The sequence below is a fragment of the Cervus elaphus genome, chromosome 32, assembly GCF_910594005.1.
Source record: "Cervus elaphus chromosome 32, mCerEla1.1, whole genome shotgun sequence".
Lineage (NCBI taxonomy): Eukaryota > Metazoa > Chordata > Mammalia > Artiodactyla > Cervidae > Cervus > Cervus elaphus.
Window position 1 is genome coordinate 15,165,006 of NC_057846.1, and position 19,754 is coordinate 15,184,759.

The 19,754-nt window shown below is 46.9% G+C and overlaps 1 protein-coding gene and 1 pseudogene across 1 annotated transcript; both read right to left on the minus strand.

Annotated features, from left to right (window-relative positions):
- Window positions 1-476: 476 nt before the first annotated feature.
- Window positions 477-1,396, minus strand: LOC122687813 (annotated as a pseudogene).
- A 14,891-nt stretch (window positions 1,397-16,287) lies between these two features.
- Window positions 16,288-19,333, minus strand: LOC122687799 (beta-defensin 103A-like). The gene is made up of 4 exons (XM_043893462.1): window positions 19,256-19,333; window positions 17,588-17,733; window positions 17,164-17,327; window positions 16,288-16,501 (listed from the first exon to the last, which is right to left on the minus strand). Exons 3-4 carry the CDS (start codon window positions 17,219-17,221, stop codon window positions 16,323-16,325), a joined length of 237 nt encoding a protein of 78 aa, XP_043749397.1. The 5' UTR covers window positions 17,222-17,327; window positions 17,588-17,733; window positions 19,256-19,333; the 3' UTR covers window positions 16,288-16,322.
- Window positions 19,334-19,754: the final 421 nt, after the last annotated feature.

A 19,754-nucleotide genomic window follows, 5' to 3' on the forward strand; every position in this document is an offset into this window, starting at 1 on the left:
GGATTGTCTCCTGACCTTGTGACTAACATTAACCCTTGTTCCCTTGGTAACGGTTGCTGTACATTTGGTTTTCTGATCTCTATCATTCCCGAAAGAAGTTTCCTGTACTGCAGCCTGTATATACTCATAGAAAAATCATTAAAGCACCTTTGCTCCATCAGAGCTTAGGTCCCCGGGTCTTTTTTGTCTCTCTCTCTCTCTCTCTCTCTCTTTTTCTGGCTGACTCTCTGGAGCGTGGAGACCCGTGGTGCTCACTTTTCTGCCCGGGCTTCTAAGACCCCCTCGAGAGGGCGCCTGGTGCCTTCGTGAGCGATGCAAGTCCTGTATCAAGGACTTTATTGGTTCTCTGCATAAACCAAGGGATATCAGCCTCTTTCTCTCTTTCACTTTCTTATCGTCGACTCCGTACCACAAGGTTCTGGTCCAAAGGACCCCAATAATAATCAAGCTTCTAATTTTTTGTTAAAAGTCTTTAATTTGATTTGGCTTCTGGAGTCTTCAAGGAGGCATTTTCACACTATGTAACATTCTCCTCGTGTTTCTGGACTTTTCATTTCTTCTTCCAGCAGCATTTTTGGCCACTCAGGGAACAGCGACCTATCTGTTCCTCCTTTGAAAGGCAGCTGATCAGAGCACACCGGCCGCTTCTTTTTTGCAGTAATACTTTTGTAACCTGCTTATGATTCCTCCATTGCCTGCGGTGAAGAAACGGAGCACACAGAAGGTTTTAGGAAGGCCGAGGTGCAAGTCCAAGGCTTTTGAAATCTCCCTAATAAGTTATATGTTGCCATTCTCTGTTCTTTTATGTCTTATTCTTCTTTCTTTACCATCTGGAGTAAAGAAGAATGTGGGGCTAGCTACTAACAATGATTCTGTGGGTTCGGCTCAGCTGAGAAAGTTGCATGACAGTAGTAGCCCTCTTGCGACCTGACACCAGGGAAGCAGGGGCCACGATGATCCCCCAAGTCCTTAAGTGACAGAAAGACTGTACCTCCAACCGCTAAGCTAATAAAAGGGAACCTGTGCTTCTGTCCTCAGATTAAGTTCATTTTTCCTGTTGGTATTAAAGATTTAGATCACTTTCTTCCTGTCTCATGAACAGGTATAATAATCCTCCCATGGAGGGATGGTTTGTGAGCTGATTAGTCTCTTAAGAGTGAATCAGAAGGGATGGAGATGCTACTTTGAGCTTCCTGATGGTCTTTGTCAAGAAAAAAACAAAAAGAAAAACTGGTAATGTCTAGTTCTCAAGCAATAAATCTCCTTTATCTAAAATTCACAAACGAATGGAGAGGGCTGACTCTGACTGACAAATTCTCAATCCAGTCAGCCCTGTCATTTCCCAGCGCTTCTTACCTGGAACAGGCAGCAAGAACAAGAAGAGCAACACAAAGAGAAGGTAGAGAGACTCACGGCTGGCTGGCTTCCCAGCTGAGACTGGACAGGACGGTGTGCTCGCTCACTTTATAAAGGCTCCAGGGCCACAGCCATAGGGAGAAGCATTCAGCAGCTGCAATTCCTGAAATATTGCAGTGATGACAATATGATGTATTTCCTTAAGCTTCATGCCAAGGTCCCTTACAAAGCAGACCATGCCCATTCCCCCCAGGAGTTATTACAAACCTCAGGGAGACTCAGAGCCTGATGTGAGCACAGGCCTGTTCTGATGCCTCTGAGCTCTGGGTGCTCGTGTAGGGCTGGCTCAGGTCTGACTGTCTGGACGGGAAAGACCTGCCCACTCCAGGATGCAGTCCTGGGGCATGTAGCTGGGAGCTCACCTGTGCCCACTGTGGTCTTATAAAGCTTTTGCTTCTTCCCAAAGTCCTGGGCGAGCCTGAGCCCCATCAGTCCAGTCCAAGGCTGGTGTATTCAGAATCTAGGTGTAGACTGGGGCTGGGTCACACCCTGAGCCTGCAGGGATACGCCCGAAATGGAATCAGCTTTTAAGTTGTGTGGGAGGGGAGGGAAAGTGGGTTGCATTCCAAAGACTCTGTCTTGTGTCTTAGGCCTGTGATGGAGGGCAACATCTCAGGTCAAACATAGCTTATTCTTTACTGCAGTCTGAAAACCACCAAATTCGTGAGTCAGGAAGGTGTCTGATGTTTCCCTTCAGGGCTCTGCCCTTAATCGCCAGCATGAGAGTCCTGAGAGCGCCTTCCTTGGACACAGGACCAACAGCGCCCACGGTGGTGGCTGCTCCTCGGGGGTGGGGTCTGCTCAGAGCACCTGGTCCCTCATGGGTCGGCGTCATTTGAGCAAGAATCAACTTTGGCTCCTTTGAGACGCTAAGATCTGGAGGCGCTGTCACCACAGCACAGCCTGGAGCAGGCTGTCCCCTGAGGAGGGCTGCAGGGAAAATGCAGGACACCCAGCTTAGCTTGGATTTCAGGTGCTCAACAAACAATCTGATAGGATAAGTATGTCCCAAGTGATGCAGAGGTCACACTCAAGCTAAAGTATTTGTTGTTTATATATAAACAAATATATAAATTTATATACGTGTAAATATATAAACAAATCTATAAATGTGTTGTTTATATAATTCAGGAAGTAAATTTGTATTTTGGGATTGTTGAATATTTAATAAAAACATGGTCTTTGGAATCAAACCCAGTTGGGCTTGAGTTAAAGTCCTCCCTACACACAACCTGCACGGCTTTGAAGAAATTACCTTATATCTAAATCCAGCTGTAAAACAGAGCTAAAAACATTTATCCCGTAAATAGTGATGTGAGGAATACATTTGGGAGAAGACATTAAGAGTTTTGGTGTCTCAGTAAAGAGGTCCTAGTATGAACAGGTCCTAGTATGGAAAAGTCAACCTATAGGTGAATGAATAAATGGATGAATGGAGGGAATCAGGGAGGGAAGGAGGGAAGGAGGAAAGGAAGGAAGGCTCAGGCATAATCCTTAGGGTTTTGAGGGTCTGGAGAGAGCCCATTAAGTTGCTTTCTCCCAAAGTGTTCCGGAGCACAAGCACCCACTCACCCATTCCCAACATAACAGGGAAAAGCTTCTCATAATACGTCATGGTCTCTAGTCTTCACTCACACACCTCTCTTCCATCTTACATGAACTGTATGTTCTGAGATTTTTCCCTCTGTCCTGAGGCAACTTAGCAATAAAATGTTTTCACCTTTAATCTTTTGATCAGCATTGGAATCTTTCACTAAGTAGAGATCTATTTTAATTTAGTGATATCAACCTAAAAATAAAATGAGTGTTTGCAGTAAGCTGTTTCAGTAAGTCTTACCTAGTTCAACAGAATAGCTGTGAGGGTTTTACTTCATTGGCCCAGCAACAGTACTTTTATAATAATAGAAAAGAAAGGAGAAACTAAAAGCATTGGGTCATATTTCTCTCTTGTACTCATACGGAGAGCGATCCTTTACACTGACTCCCTAATTGTTAGGCATCTATCCCACCACTTCTTCAAACACAGATGACTCTCTCTCTCTCTCCTGAATACCTTGCAGTTGGCTCCTCCGCCCTTCTCAGGTGCACTGCGGCCCATCCACTGAGGCAGGGACAGCCGAGAGCCCCTGTCCATTGCCACACAATGAGGGGCCAGGTCAACAAAGGGCAGAGGAAGGGCTGAGTGAGGTCACACAGGATGCCTCATGATCCCTGTTGCAGGAGTCATCCTGGGGGAAAGGGGTGGGCCCAGCCAGAGTTGATGGTACCAATTGCCCTGAGAGTGATGAGAGGAAGTCGGGGCGGCAGACACTCCTTCTAAAGAGTTTTGCTGAAAAACTAAGTGCAAAGAAATACAAGATGATGATGCTATCATGTCAACGAAGAACTGTTTCCTTGTTTTAGGTTTTTTTTTTTAAGCACTGGCTTTGGTGGGTACTTTTTGTTTGTCTGTTTTGGAACTATTGGTCTCTTCCTTAGCATGTGGAATCTTAGTTCCACAACCAGGGATGGAATCCAGCCCCCTGCATTGGCAGCATGAAGTCTTTAACCACTGGATGCCGGGTCAATCCCTGCTGTTAGTTTCTATAGATGCAGTGCTACTGCTGCTAAGTCACTTCAGTCGTGTCTGACTGTGCCACCCATAGGCGGCAGCCCACCAGGCTCCCTGTCCCTGGGATTCCCCAGGCAAGAACACTGGAATGGGTTGCCATTTCCTTCTCCTGTGCATGAAAGTGAACAGTGAAGGTGAAGTCACTCAGTAGTGTCCAACTCCCAGCAACCCCACAGATTGTAGCCCACCAGGCTCCTCCATCCATGGGATTTTCCAGGCAAGAGTACTGGAGTGGGGTGCCATTGCATTTGCCATAGATTGAGTAGATGAAGCCAAGAGGTGGAGCTGATTTGGGCCTCACCCATAAGTAAGAAGAGAAATGAGATCCAGAACTCAGGTGGAAAGGTTGGCTTTGGATCAGAGCAGGAACCTGTTTGTTTCATGAGTCACATGGAAAAGCCATCCTCCTCTATTTGGTGCTGAAATGAGAAGAGCATTCCTCCCACACAAGAGTGCAACAAGACACTCAGAAATGTTATGGCAATAAAATATCAGCAGATACATTTAGAAAAAAACTTTAAAAGTTAAGCAAAAATTAAAAATTAAAATCGCAATAAAGAATATGATAAAACTTTAATAAACAGTACCACCAAACCACACTCAATATCAGATAAACTGTCCATGATAAAATTTTAAAAATAAAGGATAAAAGGGATATAAGATTATAAGGTGTAACACTGAGTCCCAAATACAACCTTTGAGATGAAAAAGAGTTGGCAGATGCACCATGGGCATTTCTGTGAATAAAGAAATATAAAGCTGAGCAAAATGTTGACAGCCGTTATCATTTTTTTCCTCCATTAAACACACACAGGTTTGTCTCTTTTGAGCTCCTCATTTTAGGCTCAAGACATGATTTTAAGCGATTGCTGTATTGATTTCCTGTTGCAGCTTAGCAAATTGCCACCCGCTAGGTTGCTTAAAGCAACACATACTTGTTATTGTGGTTCTGAGGATCCAAAGTCCCAAATGGGTCTCGCTGGCTTCAAATCACGGTGTCAGCAGGATGCTCTTCCTTCTGGAGGCTTCCATTCTTTTCATGCTTAGAAGCTGCCTGCCCTCCTTGGCTTATGGTCCCCCCTCCACGTCAGTATGAGCCGGGGCTGGTTTAGGCTCTCAGCGCACATCTCTCTGACACTGAGCTGCATCCCTCGTCCACATCGAAGGCTCCTTGTAAGGAGATAGCATTGGGCACAGTCAGTTAATTCATGTCATTTCCCTATCTTAGCCCCAATGATTAGGTACCTTAATTCTACCTGTGCTAGAATTCTCACTTGTCATGTGTCTGCCCTTTCAGGCTACTAAAACAGAAACACCAAAGGCTAGGTGGCTCTTTTTTTGCACTGTATTTTTTAATTGAAGGATGATTGCTTTACAGAATTTTGAGGTTTTCTGTCATACACCAATAAGAATCACCCATGTCCCCTCCCTCCCAAAACCTTGTCCTGTCTCCTTCTCCATCCCACCCTTCCAGCTGGTCCCAGAGCCCCCGTCAGAGTTCCCTGAGTGATACAGCTAATTCCCGCTGGCTATCTATTTTACATGTGGTATTGTAATAGGTGGCTGATTAACAACAGACCTCTACTTCTCAGATTTGGAGACTGGGAGCTCCAGGATCAAGACAGAGCAGGTGGCTGGTAGACGGCGGTGTTCTCCCTGTGTCCTCAGAGGGCACAAGGGTGAGCGATCTCTCTGGGGTCTCTTTCATAAAGGCCCTCATTCCACCCTTGAGGGTCCCACCCTCATAACCAAATAGCCTCCCAAACGCCCTGTCTCCTAACACCATCCCCTTGGTGACCTCAGCTTGCACTGAGGGAAGAGTTTGTGTGAAGACCAGAGAGCTGCTCACACATACCGCCTGCACCAGCAAGGCTCTTGATTTAACTGGGAAACCCTCTGAAGAAACTGCAGGCAGGCTGAGGTCCGCGTGCTCACCCTGCCCTGGCGGGCTCTGAGTTCCTTGCTGTGTTGTCCTCACTGAATTGTGCTTTCCATAGGATTTGTTTTTCCATCGCATTTAGTTGCATCCTATCATGTTCGCACAGAGAGACATGCTTTGTCCCTGTCAACTGTGTCATTCAACTGATGACAGTTGGTGAAGCAATGTCTCGGCTCAATGCCCGGCACATCCAGGAGTAGGACAAGTCCATTCCTACAGAGAGCTTACGGCCCAAAAGGGAATCGAAAGTCTATCCACCTGTGGACAAGGAAGGAGGAAGAAGCATAAACCAAACGGAAGTGAGGGCTGCAGGGGAACAGGGGAGGGGGTTTCCCCCTGAGCAGGGGTCGGGGATTTCCTACCAGACTGGTGTTCTGGTGATTCTGGACCCTTGGGATGCATGTTTGAGGGGAGACGAGGGGCAGGCCAGGGTGCCCTGAGCCAGGAATCAGGAAGGACAGCAGACAGAGGGGCTGGGGAAGGTCAGGGCCCCAAGGAACAGGGGTTTCAGATTCCCCCATGGTTCCCGTAAGGAGCTCAGAGAGCATCCTCAGGGATTTCAGAATTCGCCTGGGATCAGACACCACACAACAACCTCAGTGACCAGTGGGCAATTCTTTAATTTTGAACAAAATTTATTCTGGTTTAAATTTTAGATGCTCTGTCGAAGGGTGCAGTTTCTGACTCCGCATCGGTCCTGGCCACCTCGTCGCCTTCTTTTACCACCCTCTGCAGCATTTTACTCCAAACTCGAAACAGGTGCCAATCTCTCTCATGCTTCCAGGGCACCCGTTCGGCAGACAGATGCCAAAATTCAAACGGCAGCTTAGAGAATTTCTTATCCCTTGAGTAAATCCTAAAAAGAGAACGAAGAGGGAAAGAACGTGTCAGCAGGAAAAGCGGCATCTCGAGAAGGGCAGCTGTGTGCCCTCTGAGCGAGATCCTGGGGCTTTCTGTGCTGAGATGCGGACACGGCCTCATGACAACAGGATGTGAGTCCAGGACACTGTGGGCCAGTTTCCAGGCAGACGCTGACCCTGCCCAGACTCTGGTGGACCCTCACATTTCCAGAAGCAGAGGCTGAGGGACTGGGGCGTGAGGAGCACGGTTGTGTGCGGGGTCAGCTCCACCACGAGGGCAAAGACCAGGAAGCTCTGCTACATCCACCTTCTGGTCAGGAGTCAGAAGAGGCCCGCGGGCGTCTATTTTCACCGTCTAGTTTTCCAACACAAGGAGTCAGTCAAGTAATGGAGCTGAGATAGGAGGAAAAGATGCAGCTGAAACTGTAAGAACTGTTGAAAGAGAACTTACTCTCAAAGTAACTTACAACTGAGAGTGATAATGGTTCGGAAAAAAAAGTTTTGTATCATTGTCTCTACTGACTCAGAGCTCTCAGCGCTGGGGCGAGTCAGCCCCTCTCCTCATCCCTTTGTTGTTTCCTCGTGACCAGCGGCCGTCCTGCTTTCTTCACAGGCTCTCCTCCTCCCTTACTGGTTTACTCCTGACCAGCAGCCTTCCCGCTTCCCTCACAGACTTTCTCCTCCCTTTGTGGTTTCTGCCTGACCAGCAGCTTCCCGCTTTCCTCACATGCTCTCCTCCTCCCTTTGAGGTTTCCTTCCGACCAGCGGCCTTTCCATCTGCCTCACACGCCTTTCTCCTCCTGACCACAAGGCACCTCTGGTCCTTCTAGTTCCCCCCCAGGGATTGAACCCAGGTCCCGGGCACTGAGCGGCCGTCATCCTTACTCCCCTGGCGTCTCTCCCTGCCACTGTGTAAGAGTTGGGTTACAGTCATAAACAACAATGATGAAAAGGGCTTTTCAACTTCATTTTGACATCTAATCAGTTGTCAGGTCTTAGTTTCCACATCCTCTCACTCCCTCCTTTCCTCCTTCCTTTCTTTCTACATATTTTCATCCTATTTCTGGAAATATCAAGGATAAGATGAACATTAGACATCCGATCGTGCACACTGCTTTGGATGTGGTGCCTCCCAGCTGAGGAGCGAGCGTCGCATCATCAGCGACGTGTCCAGGAGGACCTTCCTGCTGAGGAGGCTCAGCACCGAGCGTCCCAAGAGCAGCTCCCGAAGCCCAGGCTCAGCCTGACTCTCCTCTGGACTTCTCTGGTTGCCCAGAGCCGCCACCCTTCAAGTAGAAAGATTTATAAAGTGACATTGTGCACTTCTGTCATGGGACAAAATCAGATTTCTTGTTTTTATGAAAAAGAAAAAAAGAGAGTCACTCATCAGAGGCATCTTCTGTTTCCTCCTCATGAAACCAATGAGGAGATGGGCTCAGAAGCTTTGACTCGCTAGAGTGGCTTAGAAACAGCCAGGAACTTTGCAGGGCGGTTCTCAGACCCCTCCCACTACTAAGGACTCAGCGCTGTCTTCTCAGAAGCATCACATAGGGTGGGTTTAGTCTGACCCCGTGTAGACGAGGGTAGCAGGACAGAAGGAGGTAGAAACAGGAGAGAGAGCCCGTGGCTCCCCCGGGGCTCCCAGGAGCTCACCTGACTCAGCAGACAGGACCACGAAGAGGAGCGCGAGGAGCAAGTGATGGAGCCTCATGCTGGCAGCCGGAGGTCTGGGGCTGACGCTGGAGCAGAGGCTGCGCTTGCCGCTTTATAAAGGTCCCAGGTTCCTGGAGGAATTCCGCGCTGGCTGTGGATTTGGTTCTTATGAACTGGTTAACTGAGTCTCTATCTGTGTGTCCTGGGAGTGGCCTTTATAGCACAGAGCAGGGTCAGTCTCTCTTATGCTAATGAGGCTGTTGAAAACCCCACAAAAAGCTTTCCTGCTGCCCTTTTGACCAGAGGCTTCTCCCTGGAAGTCAGTTCAGCTGTTGGGCAAGGGTGTGGCAAGGCCCAGGGGCCTGTCTCCCCTGGCAGGGGCACAGACTTCTTGCTCAACCTTGGCTTACCCGCTCCCCAGCCCCACCCTCATCCCTGCAGGGCTTTGAATCTGCCCACTGGTTTCCTGTTCAGAAGGACATGGCAACCCACACCAGTCCTCTTGCCTGGAAAATTCCAAGGATGGAGAAGCCTGGTGGGCTACAGCCCATGGGGTCGCAGAGAGTTGGACACGACTGAGTGACTTCACTTTCTTTATTTCGCTAGTTCTTTTGGGAAGGAAATGGCAACCTACTCTAGTGTTTTTGCCTGGACAGTCCCATGAACGTAGGGGCCTGGTGTGCTGCAGTCTGTGGGGTTGCAGAGCGGCAGACACAACTAAGCAACTCACACATACACTGTTTTCCTGAAAGGCTGTTTCAAGTCCAAATAGGGACTGACTCGTCCAGAGGCAGTTTCACACCCTGGGCAAGACTTGCTGACTCCCAGCATCCGCAGAGACAGCCATCCTCTCTATGGCCCCTGGGGCCCTGAGGGAAGAGATCCAGTGGTCCCAACCCTCTCGCCACTCCAGTTAGCCTGTTACGGCTTGGCAGCAACAGTTGCCGCCAAAGTCTTGGTTTTCTCTGCCCACCGGAGCTGAATAAAACTTGTGGAGACAGAGTTTGGAGCAAAGGGAAAGATGGCTTTAACCCTTAAGCTGGCAGAAGGGAGAACACAGTAGGCTCTTGCCTCAAGGAGCCTGTCTCCCCTCCGTTGGGAATCGAGGGCATCATACAATTGGTGTTCTCAGTCAGGGGTTGGAGATACACCACAAAAGGTGTAGGGGTCTTTAATGATCTCTTTTTGGACTGTTTGGAAACAGTCAAGGCCAGAGTCAGATAGCTGGTTTTCGTGTCTGGCAGTTGGTCCTGGTGGTTCGGTCCATTGTCCTTTGGGGATTTCCTGGCAACTTTCTTCCTGTAATACAGAAGGGGGAAAGCAAACCACTAGGGGGAGGCTTCCAAGAGAGTGTACCGTAAAATAAAGTATCCACATTAGGTAACACAGAGCAAAGAGAGGGAAATTAAACTACAAGGGGAGGTTTATGATGCGATAGAGTTAAGTATCAGGATGTGGCTAGACTAAATTAAAGGATAACAGATGCAGATGTGACTCCTGCAGAGATGGAGGGCAACAGGTGCCGGATGTAGTTTGCATAATCGGTTAGTCTTCTGAGAAGAAGAAACTTGGTTATCAGTGCAGACTGTAGGTTAGGAATAGTTAAAGTGGAGAAAGATGCAAAAGGAAAAAAGGAAAGGGAAAAAAATCTTTTCTTAATTCACTGCAGGACAATCACACACCAGTCTCATAAAATCTTAGTGGGACACGTGATGGGCAGATGGGTGCTCTGTTTTCTTTCATCAGAAACAGAGTGGGAAGATGATACTGCCACTGAACGCATCTCCCCAGCCTAGTATCACAAAGGCCCAGCAGTGGGGACCCCTTCACTGGGTTAAGAGGGACCTCCATCACTAAGTAACATCCCTCACTTAGTATCATCCATCCATCTCAGTGCTGGAGAGACACTGACCTGGCTTTTCAGAAATGCTAAACCTAGGATGGAGCTTGCCATGCAGCTCTGAGTAAAACTCCAAGCACTTTCGAAATGTGGGTACCCCGGGTGGACCCCGTCCTGAAGGAGCCCCCAGAGCTTCAGTCCTGTTTAGGTCCCCTGCTGTGGCTCAGCATCTCACATCTGAGGCTCGGCAAAGCCATGCAGGGTGCCTCCAACAGACAGAGTCCCTGGCTGGCACCCAGGGATAGGAATTTTCTGATGGAAAATAAGTTGTCTTGATCATGATTCCCTCTGCTTTAGCTCTACATGATATTTGAGAGAGGTAGACATCATCTACTTATATATATATCATAATTTATACAGATCCAACCAGTCCATCCTAAAGGAGATCAGTCCTGTGTGTTCATTGGAAGGACTGATGTTGAAGCTGACACTCCAATACTTTGGCCACCTCATGCAGAGAGTTGACTCATTGGAAAAGTCCCTGATGCTGGGAGAGATTGGGGCAGGAGGAGAAGGGAACGACAGAGGATGAGATGGCTGGATGGCATCACCAACCTAATGGATGTGAGTTTGGATGCACTCCGGGAGTTGGTGATGGACAGGGAGGCCTGGCCTGCTGTGATTCATGGGGTGGCAAAGAGTCAGACACGACTGAGTGACTGAACTGAACTGAACTGATACATAAGATAGATATATATATATGTATCTGTTTATTTATGGACCTTGCAGTCAAAATCTATGCTACAGGGTTAATTTACATACATACTCTAATACTACAGTGGAGAAAGAAGTGAGACTAAATCGCTGTCTGCAGTGGCTCATCATTGATAATGCTGTTTTTCAGGGAACTCTGCTTAATGTTATGTGACAGCTTGGATGGGAAGGGAGTTTGGGGGAGAATGGATACATGTATACGCATGGCTGTGTCTCTTTGCTGTCCACCTGAAACCATCACAACATTATTAGTCAGTTATACTCCAAAGTTTTTTTAAATGTAATTTTTAAAAATGCTGTTTTCTGGGACTTTCTTGATGGTCCAGTGGGTAAGACTGTACTCCCAAGCATAGCAGGTCAGGGAACTAGAACCCACATGCCACAACGATGACCTGGTGTAGCCTAAATAAATAAACAAAAATTTGTGTGTTTTAATGATCTATGGTTTGCAGCACAGCAGATTTTTTTCTTTTAAGGAAGATGATGCAGTTTTATGTGTAAGACCCAGCATGAGTTTTCACAGAAGGAAGTTTCCAAAAGGCTTGCAAGGTGCCATGGTGAGTTTCAAGAGAGTTTCTTGCCACAGTTCCTCACCATTGGGACATGGCCCTTGTAGGAATTCTCCAATTGCAGTGGCTTATTTTTCCTAGGCAAGATCTAAAGACGAATCCTTTGCAAAGCTGTTAATCTGGACATAAAGCCCAGGGGCATCTCTGTCCATCAGGGAAGGGTCCTGTTGTTCAGCAAGGAGGTCAGACATCCAAGAAACCATGCGGTGGCTCACCAGAAACCAGAGATGAGTTAATATAAGATAGAGGGAAGTGTTCATTGTAGGTAAAGTCTAAATGGATTATTAGTTTTCACAGGTTCAAAGCCAAACAAGGCCATGTGGATCAAGGGTGCTTCATGCCTGGGCTGAGAGGCAACTCAGGGTCTCATTCTTTAAAGGGAAGATAAATGCTATGTCCCCAAACCTTTAACCTGTGAGTAGGAAATTGAGGCAGTGTCTTTCCAGGAGAGTGCATCACTTCCTCAGGCAAGAAGGGGTGTCCCAGTCCTACAGATAAGGTTTTGAAGAGCAAAGCCCTTCACATCTACACCTCCACAAACTCAGGTGTTCTCAGCTCGGAGCCCTGGGTGTTAATGGGCAGAGGCCGTTGTTCCCAGTTCCCTTCTCCTGTGGATGGGGTGGGTGCCATGGCTTCTGATGGTCACCTGGGTCACACCCCGGTCACACCTGTCCTCAGAAAGGGAACAGGGCTGAGTCTAATGCTGTGCTCCCCCACTGACACTTTTAGCAGTTTTTTCTTTGAACTTGTCCCACACTTATATTTTGCAAGGAGCCTTGCTCAGTAGCTGGCCACTTGTGTTCAAGTTACCACTTTGACCTCCCCTAAACAACCTCGCCAGGTAGATATGACCCAAGTTTTAAACAAGATGGTCCTGAGGACTAGAAAGCCACGTCTGACACCATAGGCAAAACTGACTTAAAAGTCAGTTAAAATTGGCTGCAAATCCAACAAAAATATGTGTCCAAGGCCTCAGCATGCTAAGTGGCAGTGGTGTAACTTGGAGCAAAATCAGCCTCTCTTCACGGGGTCCTGCCTGCCGCCTGCATTCAGCAGAGCATCCTGAGAACTTCACCAGGGCATTCTCCTGTAAGGCGAGAGCTCCCACAGTGCTGTCAAAGGCCCGCTATCTGGTGCAGATGAGACCGGAAGTGGGCGGGGCACAACCTCTAAAAGAATGACAGGGACTTGCCTGGTGGTTGGATTGTTAAGAATCTGCCTTGCAATGCAGGGGATGTGGGTTCAGTCCCTGGCCTGGGAACTAGGATTCCACGTGAAAGAATAAAAGTAAGGTCTCTCAGTCGTGTCCAACTCTGCCACCCCCATGGAATTTGGCCCACCAGGCTCCTCCGTCCATGGCATTTTCCAAACAAGAATACTGGAGTGGGTTGTCATTTCCTTCTCCACTTACCGTGGGGCAACTAAACCAAGGTGCTGAGATGAATATCCTGCATATCGCAACTAAGATCTGAAGTAAATATTTTTTTTAAATCCTTTTGTATTTCGGCAGCTATGTGACACACCCAGAGGCACCATGACAGTTCCAGGGCTGAACATAAAGTTCAAAAAGTGGATGCTGACCCAGTTCATGGAAATCCCCACCCTTTCCCCAAAATAGCTGGCATACTCCTCCATCTCATCAGCCTATGAAATGACCCCCCCTATAAACACTGAGCGCCCCATACCCTGGGGCTGCGCTTGCCTTCCAGGATGGCCAAAGCTCTCTGTATAGAGTGTTTCCTCCCTGGATTGACCTTCTTTCACTTCACCGTGACTCGCTCTTGAATTCCTGCCTATGTGAAGCCAAGTACCCACACCTGGTGGCCATCCCAGGGACTCGGACATGACCTGGGATGTGACCATCCTCTCTCACCCCACTCTCTTGCCCGCAGCACTGCTCCCGTCTTCTACTGCCTCAGAGATCCCTGGAGCATTAAAAGAACACCGTCTTTTCAGGTTGTTCATTGTTTCCTTTGCTGTGCAGAAGTTTTCAGTTTGATGGATCCTACCGTCTAGCTTTGTTTCTGTGGCTTGTGCTTTTGGTGGCAAGCTCAAAACCATCCTTGTGGAGACCCATGCCAAAGAATTTTTCTCCTATGCTTTCTTTTAGGAGTTGTGTGGTTTTTGTAAACCTTTAATCTATCTTGTGTTTAATTATGTATATGATATAAGAGATCAACCAGGGACGGAACCTGTGCCCCCTGCATTGAAAGCTTGGAATCTTAACCACTGGATTGACAGGGAAATTCCAGGTGTAATTGCTAATTTGTCTGTTTCTCTGCTTATTCCTACAAGTTTTCTTTACAAATTTTAAACTTCCTATGTTAAGTACATTCTGATTCAGTAATCATATGTATTCTTGATGAATTAAACATTTATCATTAGGATAAATACCCCTCTCTATATCTTGTCCTTGTCCTAGAAGTACATGATTGTGTCCCATGCTTAGTCACTCAGTCGTGTCTGACCCTTTGTGACCCCATAGACTGTAGCCTGCCAGGCTTCTCTCCCCATGTGGATCCTACAGGGAAGAACACTGGAGTGGGTTGCCATGCCCTCCTCCAGGGCATCTTCCCAAACCAGGAATCACCCAGGTCTCCCACAGGGCAGGCAGATTCTTTACCATCTAAGCCTGTCAGTTAACCAATACGTCCTCCTGTGTTTCCTTTAAATTAATGTTTCCACAGCATATCTCTTGTCTCAACAGTGAAGAATCTGCCTGAGATGCAGGAGATGCGGAGACATGGTTTTGATCCCTGGGTGGGGGAGATTGCCTGGAGGAGGGCATGACAACCCACTGCAGTAACCTTGCCTGGATGATTCCATAGGGGTCTCAAGAGTGTTGGACACGACTGAGCGTCTAAGCAACAGAAGCAGCATATCTGTTTCCATCCGTTCATTTTTAATCCATTTGCCTTTATATTTGATATCTCAAGTGCGGTTTTTTAATAGATAATTAATATCTGATTCTTGCTTTTCTGTTTCTTTTTTAACTGAAATGATCATTTGTTTCCTGAAGATAATGTCTAGAATCTTAGCATCACAGTTTATTCCATAAGGCTGAACCAAAATTGCACCTAGTATCATAGACTTCATTTTTTTAGAGCAGTTTTAGAATTGAATGAAAAGCACAGTTTTCCCCTATGCTTTCAGCAACTCCACAGTCCACAGAGGGCAAAGAGTCGGACACAACTGAAGTGACTTAGCACACAAGCACACAGCCCTGATCCTGACGCCCGTTGCTGGTTTTCGGTCCAGAAGTGAAGATGTCTGCACTCTCTGAACTGTGACCCCACTCTCTTTGACTCAGGAGAATTGTTGGCCTGTTTGGGTTCTTGTTACCTATGCTTTAGACCTGGAAATCTGTAGAGGCTGGAGATGCCATAAGTCTTACTTCAGTTGTTTTCTTTTCTTTTTTTAAATGGCTGAGCACAGATATTTTTACAATTTAATTAGTTGATTCATTAATTTGTCTGCCTTGGACCTTAATCACAGCAGGCAGAATCTAGTTGCAGCATGTGGAATCTAGTTCCCTGACCAGGGGTGGACCGAGGCCCCCTGCATTGGCAACACAGATTCCCAGCCCCAGACCGCCGGGGAAGTCCCTCACCTCACCTGTTTTCTGCTCTCCTCAATTACGGTCCTGCATTGCTTGTGCCAGAGCCTGAATCAGTGGTTTCACAGGTTTTGCCTGGTTCCTAGTTGTGTACTGTAGAAGGGCAGCATACAGTCCCATGACATACTTTTTTTTCTTTAATGCTGAATTGTGGGGTCCAAGCTCTTGTCTTTGAGTGCATTCCCTTTCTTCCTGAGAACTCAGTTCCGTGACTGGGGGCTCTTGTTGGGGATGATGGGCCTGCCACCACGTTTGCTGGAATCATTCTGTATCAACCTCCAGAGACCACTGAATAGTTACAGGGCCTTGGAATGTACTTCAGCTCACAGAAAGGAGGACATGGCAACCCACTCCAGTATATTTGCCTGAATAATCTTATGGACACAGAAGCACTCATATCAGAACCCTTTTGAAAGGAAAGATCATATTTGTTGGAGAAACAAATATGTGTTTTTAAGAAGGAGGTAGAATTTGAGGTGCCCCTGAGAGATGGGTTTGGAGACATAGCTGGAGGAGAGATTTTATCCAGGCCTGAGGTCAGTCAGAACAGAGGCAAGAGTGAGAGGAAAGCTAAGGGCAAGGTCGAGGAGGAGCCAGGGTCCCCGTGTCTCTGAGCTGGAAAGTGCTCAGAAGGACCTGGGAAGACCCTCAGGGAAGTCCTGAGTTTTCAGAGATGGATTTGGTGTGGAGATGCTATGATAGATGGACAGACGGCACAGCTCAGATGGGTGATAGAAGGCAAAGGAAGTGTTTCAGAAAGAACAAGTGGTCCAGCCTTATTGTGGGGTGAAAGTTGTGAAAGAGGAATAAATTCTGACAATCTTTGGGTCATCAGTTGAGACCCTCTTGTGCCTTCCTCTAGGGATTCTACTTTATTTGAATTAAAGGGGGGTCATTAACACTTTCTAAGCTGCCTATTGGTAACAAGCAACACAATAAACAGAATGTTAAAAAATAATCATGATAATAATCAAGCTTCTAATTTTTTGTCAAAAGTCTTTATTTTGATTTGGCTTCTGGAGTCTTCAAGGAGGCATTTTCACACTATGTAACATTCTCCTCGTGTTTCTGGACTTTTGATTTCTTCTTCCGGCAGCATATTCGGCCACTCAGGGAACAGTGGCCTATCTGTTCCTCCCTTGGAAGGCAGCCGATCAGAGCACACCGGCCACTTCTTCTTTTACAGTAATACCTTTGTAACCAGCTTATGATTCCGCCATTGCCTACGGTGAAGAAACGTAGCACTCGGAAGGTTTTAAGAAGACCGAGGTGCAAGACCAAGGATTTGAAATCTCTCTAATAAGTTATCTGTTGCCATTCTCTGTTCTTTTATGTCTTTTTCCTCTTTCTTTTCCATCTGGAGTAAAGAAGAATGTGGGGCTAGCTACTAACAATGATTCTGTGGGTTCGGCTCAGCTGAGAAAGTTGCATGACAGTAGTAGCCCTCTTGCGACCTGACACCTGGTAAGCAGGGGCCACGATGATCCCCCAAGTCCTTAAGTGACAGAAAGACTGTACCTCCGACTGCTAAGCTAATAAAAGGGAACCTGTGCTTCTGTCCTCAGATTAAGTTCATTTTTCCTGTTGGTATTAAAGATTTACATCACTTTCTTCCTGTCTCATGAACAGGTATAATAATCCTCCCATGGAGGGATGGTTTGTGAACTGATTAGTCTCTTAAGAGTGAATCAGAAGGGACTGAGACCATACTTTGAGATTCTTGATGGTCTTTGTCAAGAAAAAAAAAAAAAAAGAAAAACTGGTAATGTCTAGTTCCCAAGCAATAAATCTCCTTTATCTAAAATTCCCAAATGAATGGAGAGGGCTGACTCTGACTGACAAATTCTCAATCCAGTCAGCCCCGTCATTTCCCAGCGCTTCTTACCTGGAACAGGCAGCAAGAACAAGAAGACGAACTCAAAGAGAAGGTAGTAGACCCTCATGGCTGGCTGCCTTCCCAGCTGAGACTGGACAGGACGGTGTGCTTGCTCACTTTATAAAGGCTCCAGGTCTGCAGCCATAGGGAGAAGCATTCAGCAGCTGCAATTCCTGTAATATTGCAGTGATGACAATATGACGTATTTCCTGATGCTTCATGCCAAGGTCCCTTACAAAGCAGACCATGCCCATTCCCCCCAGGAGTTAATTACAAACCTCAGGGAAACTCAGAGCCTGATGTGAGCACAGGCCTGTTCTGATGCCTCTGAGCTCTGGGTGTCGTGTAGGGCTGGCTCAGGTCTGACTGTCTGTGACGGGAAAGACCTGCCCACTCCTGGATGCAGTCCTGGGGCATGTAGCTGGGAGCTCACCTGTGCCCACTGTGGTGTTCTAAGCTTTTGCTTCTTCCTAAAGTCCTGGGCGATCCTGAGCCCCATCAGTCCAGTCCAAGGCTGGTGTATTCAGAATCTAGGTGTAGATTGGGCCTGGGTCATGCGCTGAGCCTGCAGGGATACGCCTGAAATGGAATAAGCTTTTAATGTGTAGGAAGGGAAGGAAAGTGGGCTGCATTCCAGAGACTCTGTCTTGTGTCTTAGGCCTGTGATGGAGTGAGGCATTTCAGGTCAAACATAGCTTATTCTTTACTGCAGTCTGAAAACCACCAAATTCGTGAGTCAGGAAGGTGTCTGACGGTTCCCTTCAGGGCTAGGGCCCTTAATCGCCAACGTGAGTCCTGAGAGCTCCTTCCTTGACACAGGACCAAAAGCGCCCAAGGCGGTGGCTGTTCCTCGGGATGGGGTCTGATCAGAGCCCCTGTCCCTCACGGGTTGTGTCGTTTGAGCAAGAATCAACTTTGGCTCTTTTGAGATCCTATGATCTGGATGCGCTGCCACCACAGCACAGCCTGGAGCAGGCTGTCCCCTGAGGAGGGCTGCAGGGAAAATGCAGAACACCCAGTTTAACTTGGATTTCAGGTGATCAACAAACAATCTCGTAGGATAAGTATGTCCCAAGTGATGCAGAGATCACACTCAAGCTAACGTATTTGTTGTTTATATATAAACAAATATATAAATTTATATATGTATAAATATATAAACAAATCTATAAGTGTGTTGTTTATATAATTCAGGAAGTAAATTTGTTTTTTGGGATTGTTGAATATTTAATAAAAACATGGTCTTTGGAATCAAACCCACCTGGGCTTGAGTTAAAGTCCTCCCTATACACAACTTGCACGGCTTTGAAGAAATTATGTTATTTCTAAATCCAGCTGTAAAACAGGGCTAAAACAATTTATCCCGTAAAGAGTGATGTGAGGAATACATTCGGGAGAAGTCATTAAGAGTTTTGGTGTCTCAGTAAAGAGGTCCTAGTATGGAAAATTCAACCTATGCGTGAATTAATAAATGGATGAATGGAGGGAATCAAGGAGAGAAGGAGGGAAGGAGAAAAGGAAGGAAGGCTCAGGCATAATCCTTAGAGTTTTAAGGATCTGGAGAGAGCCCATTAAGTTGCTTTATTCCAAAGTGTTCCCGAGCACAAGCACCCACTCACCCATTCCCAACATAACAGGGAAAAGCTTCTCATAATACGTCATGGTCTCTAGTCTTCACTCACCCACCTCTCTTCCATCTTACATGAACTGTATGTTCTGAGATTTTTCCCTCTGTCCTGAGGCAACTTAGCAATAAAATGTTTTCACCTTTAATCTTTTGATCAGCATTTGAATCTTTCACTAAGTAGAGATCTATTTTAATTTAGGGACATCAACCTAAAAATAGAATGAGTGTTTGCAGTAAGCTGTTTCAGTAAGTCTTACCTAGTTCTACAGAATATCTGTGAGGGTTTTATTTCCTTGGCCCCAGCTACAGTACTTTTAATATAATAGAAAAGAAAGGAGAAACTAAAAGCATTGGGTCACATTTCTCTCTTGTACTCTTACAAGGAAAGCGATCCTTTACACTGACTCCCTCAATGTTAGGCATCTATCCCACCACTTCTTCAAACACAGATGTCTCTCTCTCTCTCCTGAATACCTTGCAGTTGGCTCCTCAGCCCTTCTCAGGTGCACTGCGGCCCGTCCACTCAGGGAGAGACATCCGAGAGGTCCTCTCCATTGCCACACAATGAGGGGCCAGGTCAACAAAGGGCAGAGGAAGGGCTGAGTGAGGTCACACAGGATGCCTCGTGATCCCTGTTGGCAGGAGTCATCCTGGGGGAAAGGGGTGGGACCAGCCAGAGCTGATTGTACCAACTGCCCTGAGAGTGATGAGAGGAAGTGGGGGCTGCAGACACTCCTTCTGAAGAGTTTTGCTGAAAAGCTAAGTGCAAAGAAGACCGAGCTCATGATTGCTCTCATGTCAATGAAGAACTGTTTCCTTCTTTTAGGTTTTATTTTTTTAAACACTGGCATTTGGGGGGTATTTTTTGTTTGTCTGTTTTGGAACTAATGGCCTCTTCCTTAGCATGTGGAATCTTAGTTCCACAACGAGGGATGGATTCCAGCCCCCTGCATTGGCAGCATGAAGTCTCTAA

Excerpts from the sequence above, each read along its gene's own strand:
- LOC122687799 (XM_043893462.1), bottom strand. The coding sequence starts at position 17,221 with ATGAGGGTCTACTACCTTCTCTTTGAGTTCGTCTTCTTGTTCTTGCTG. Across the intron at positions 16,502-17,163 it reads GTTCTTGCTGCCTGTTCCAG|GCAATGGCGGAATCATAAGC; the intron begins GTAAGAAGCGCT and ends TCTTCACCGTAG.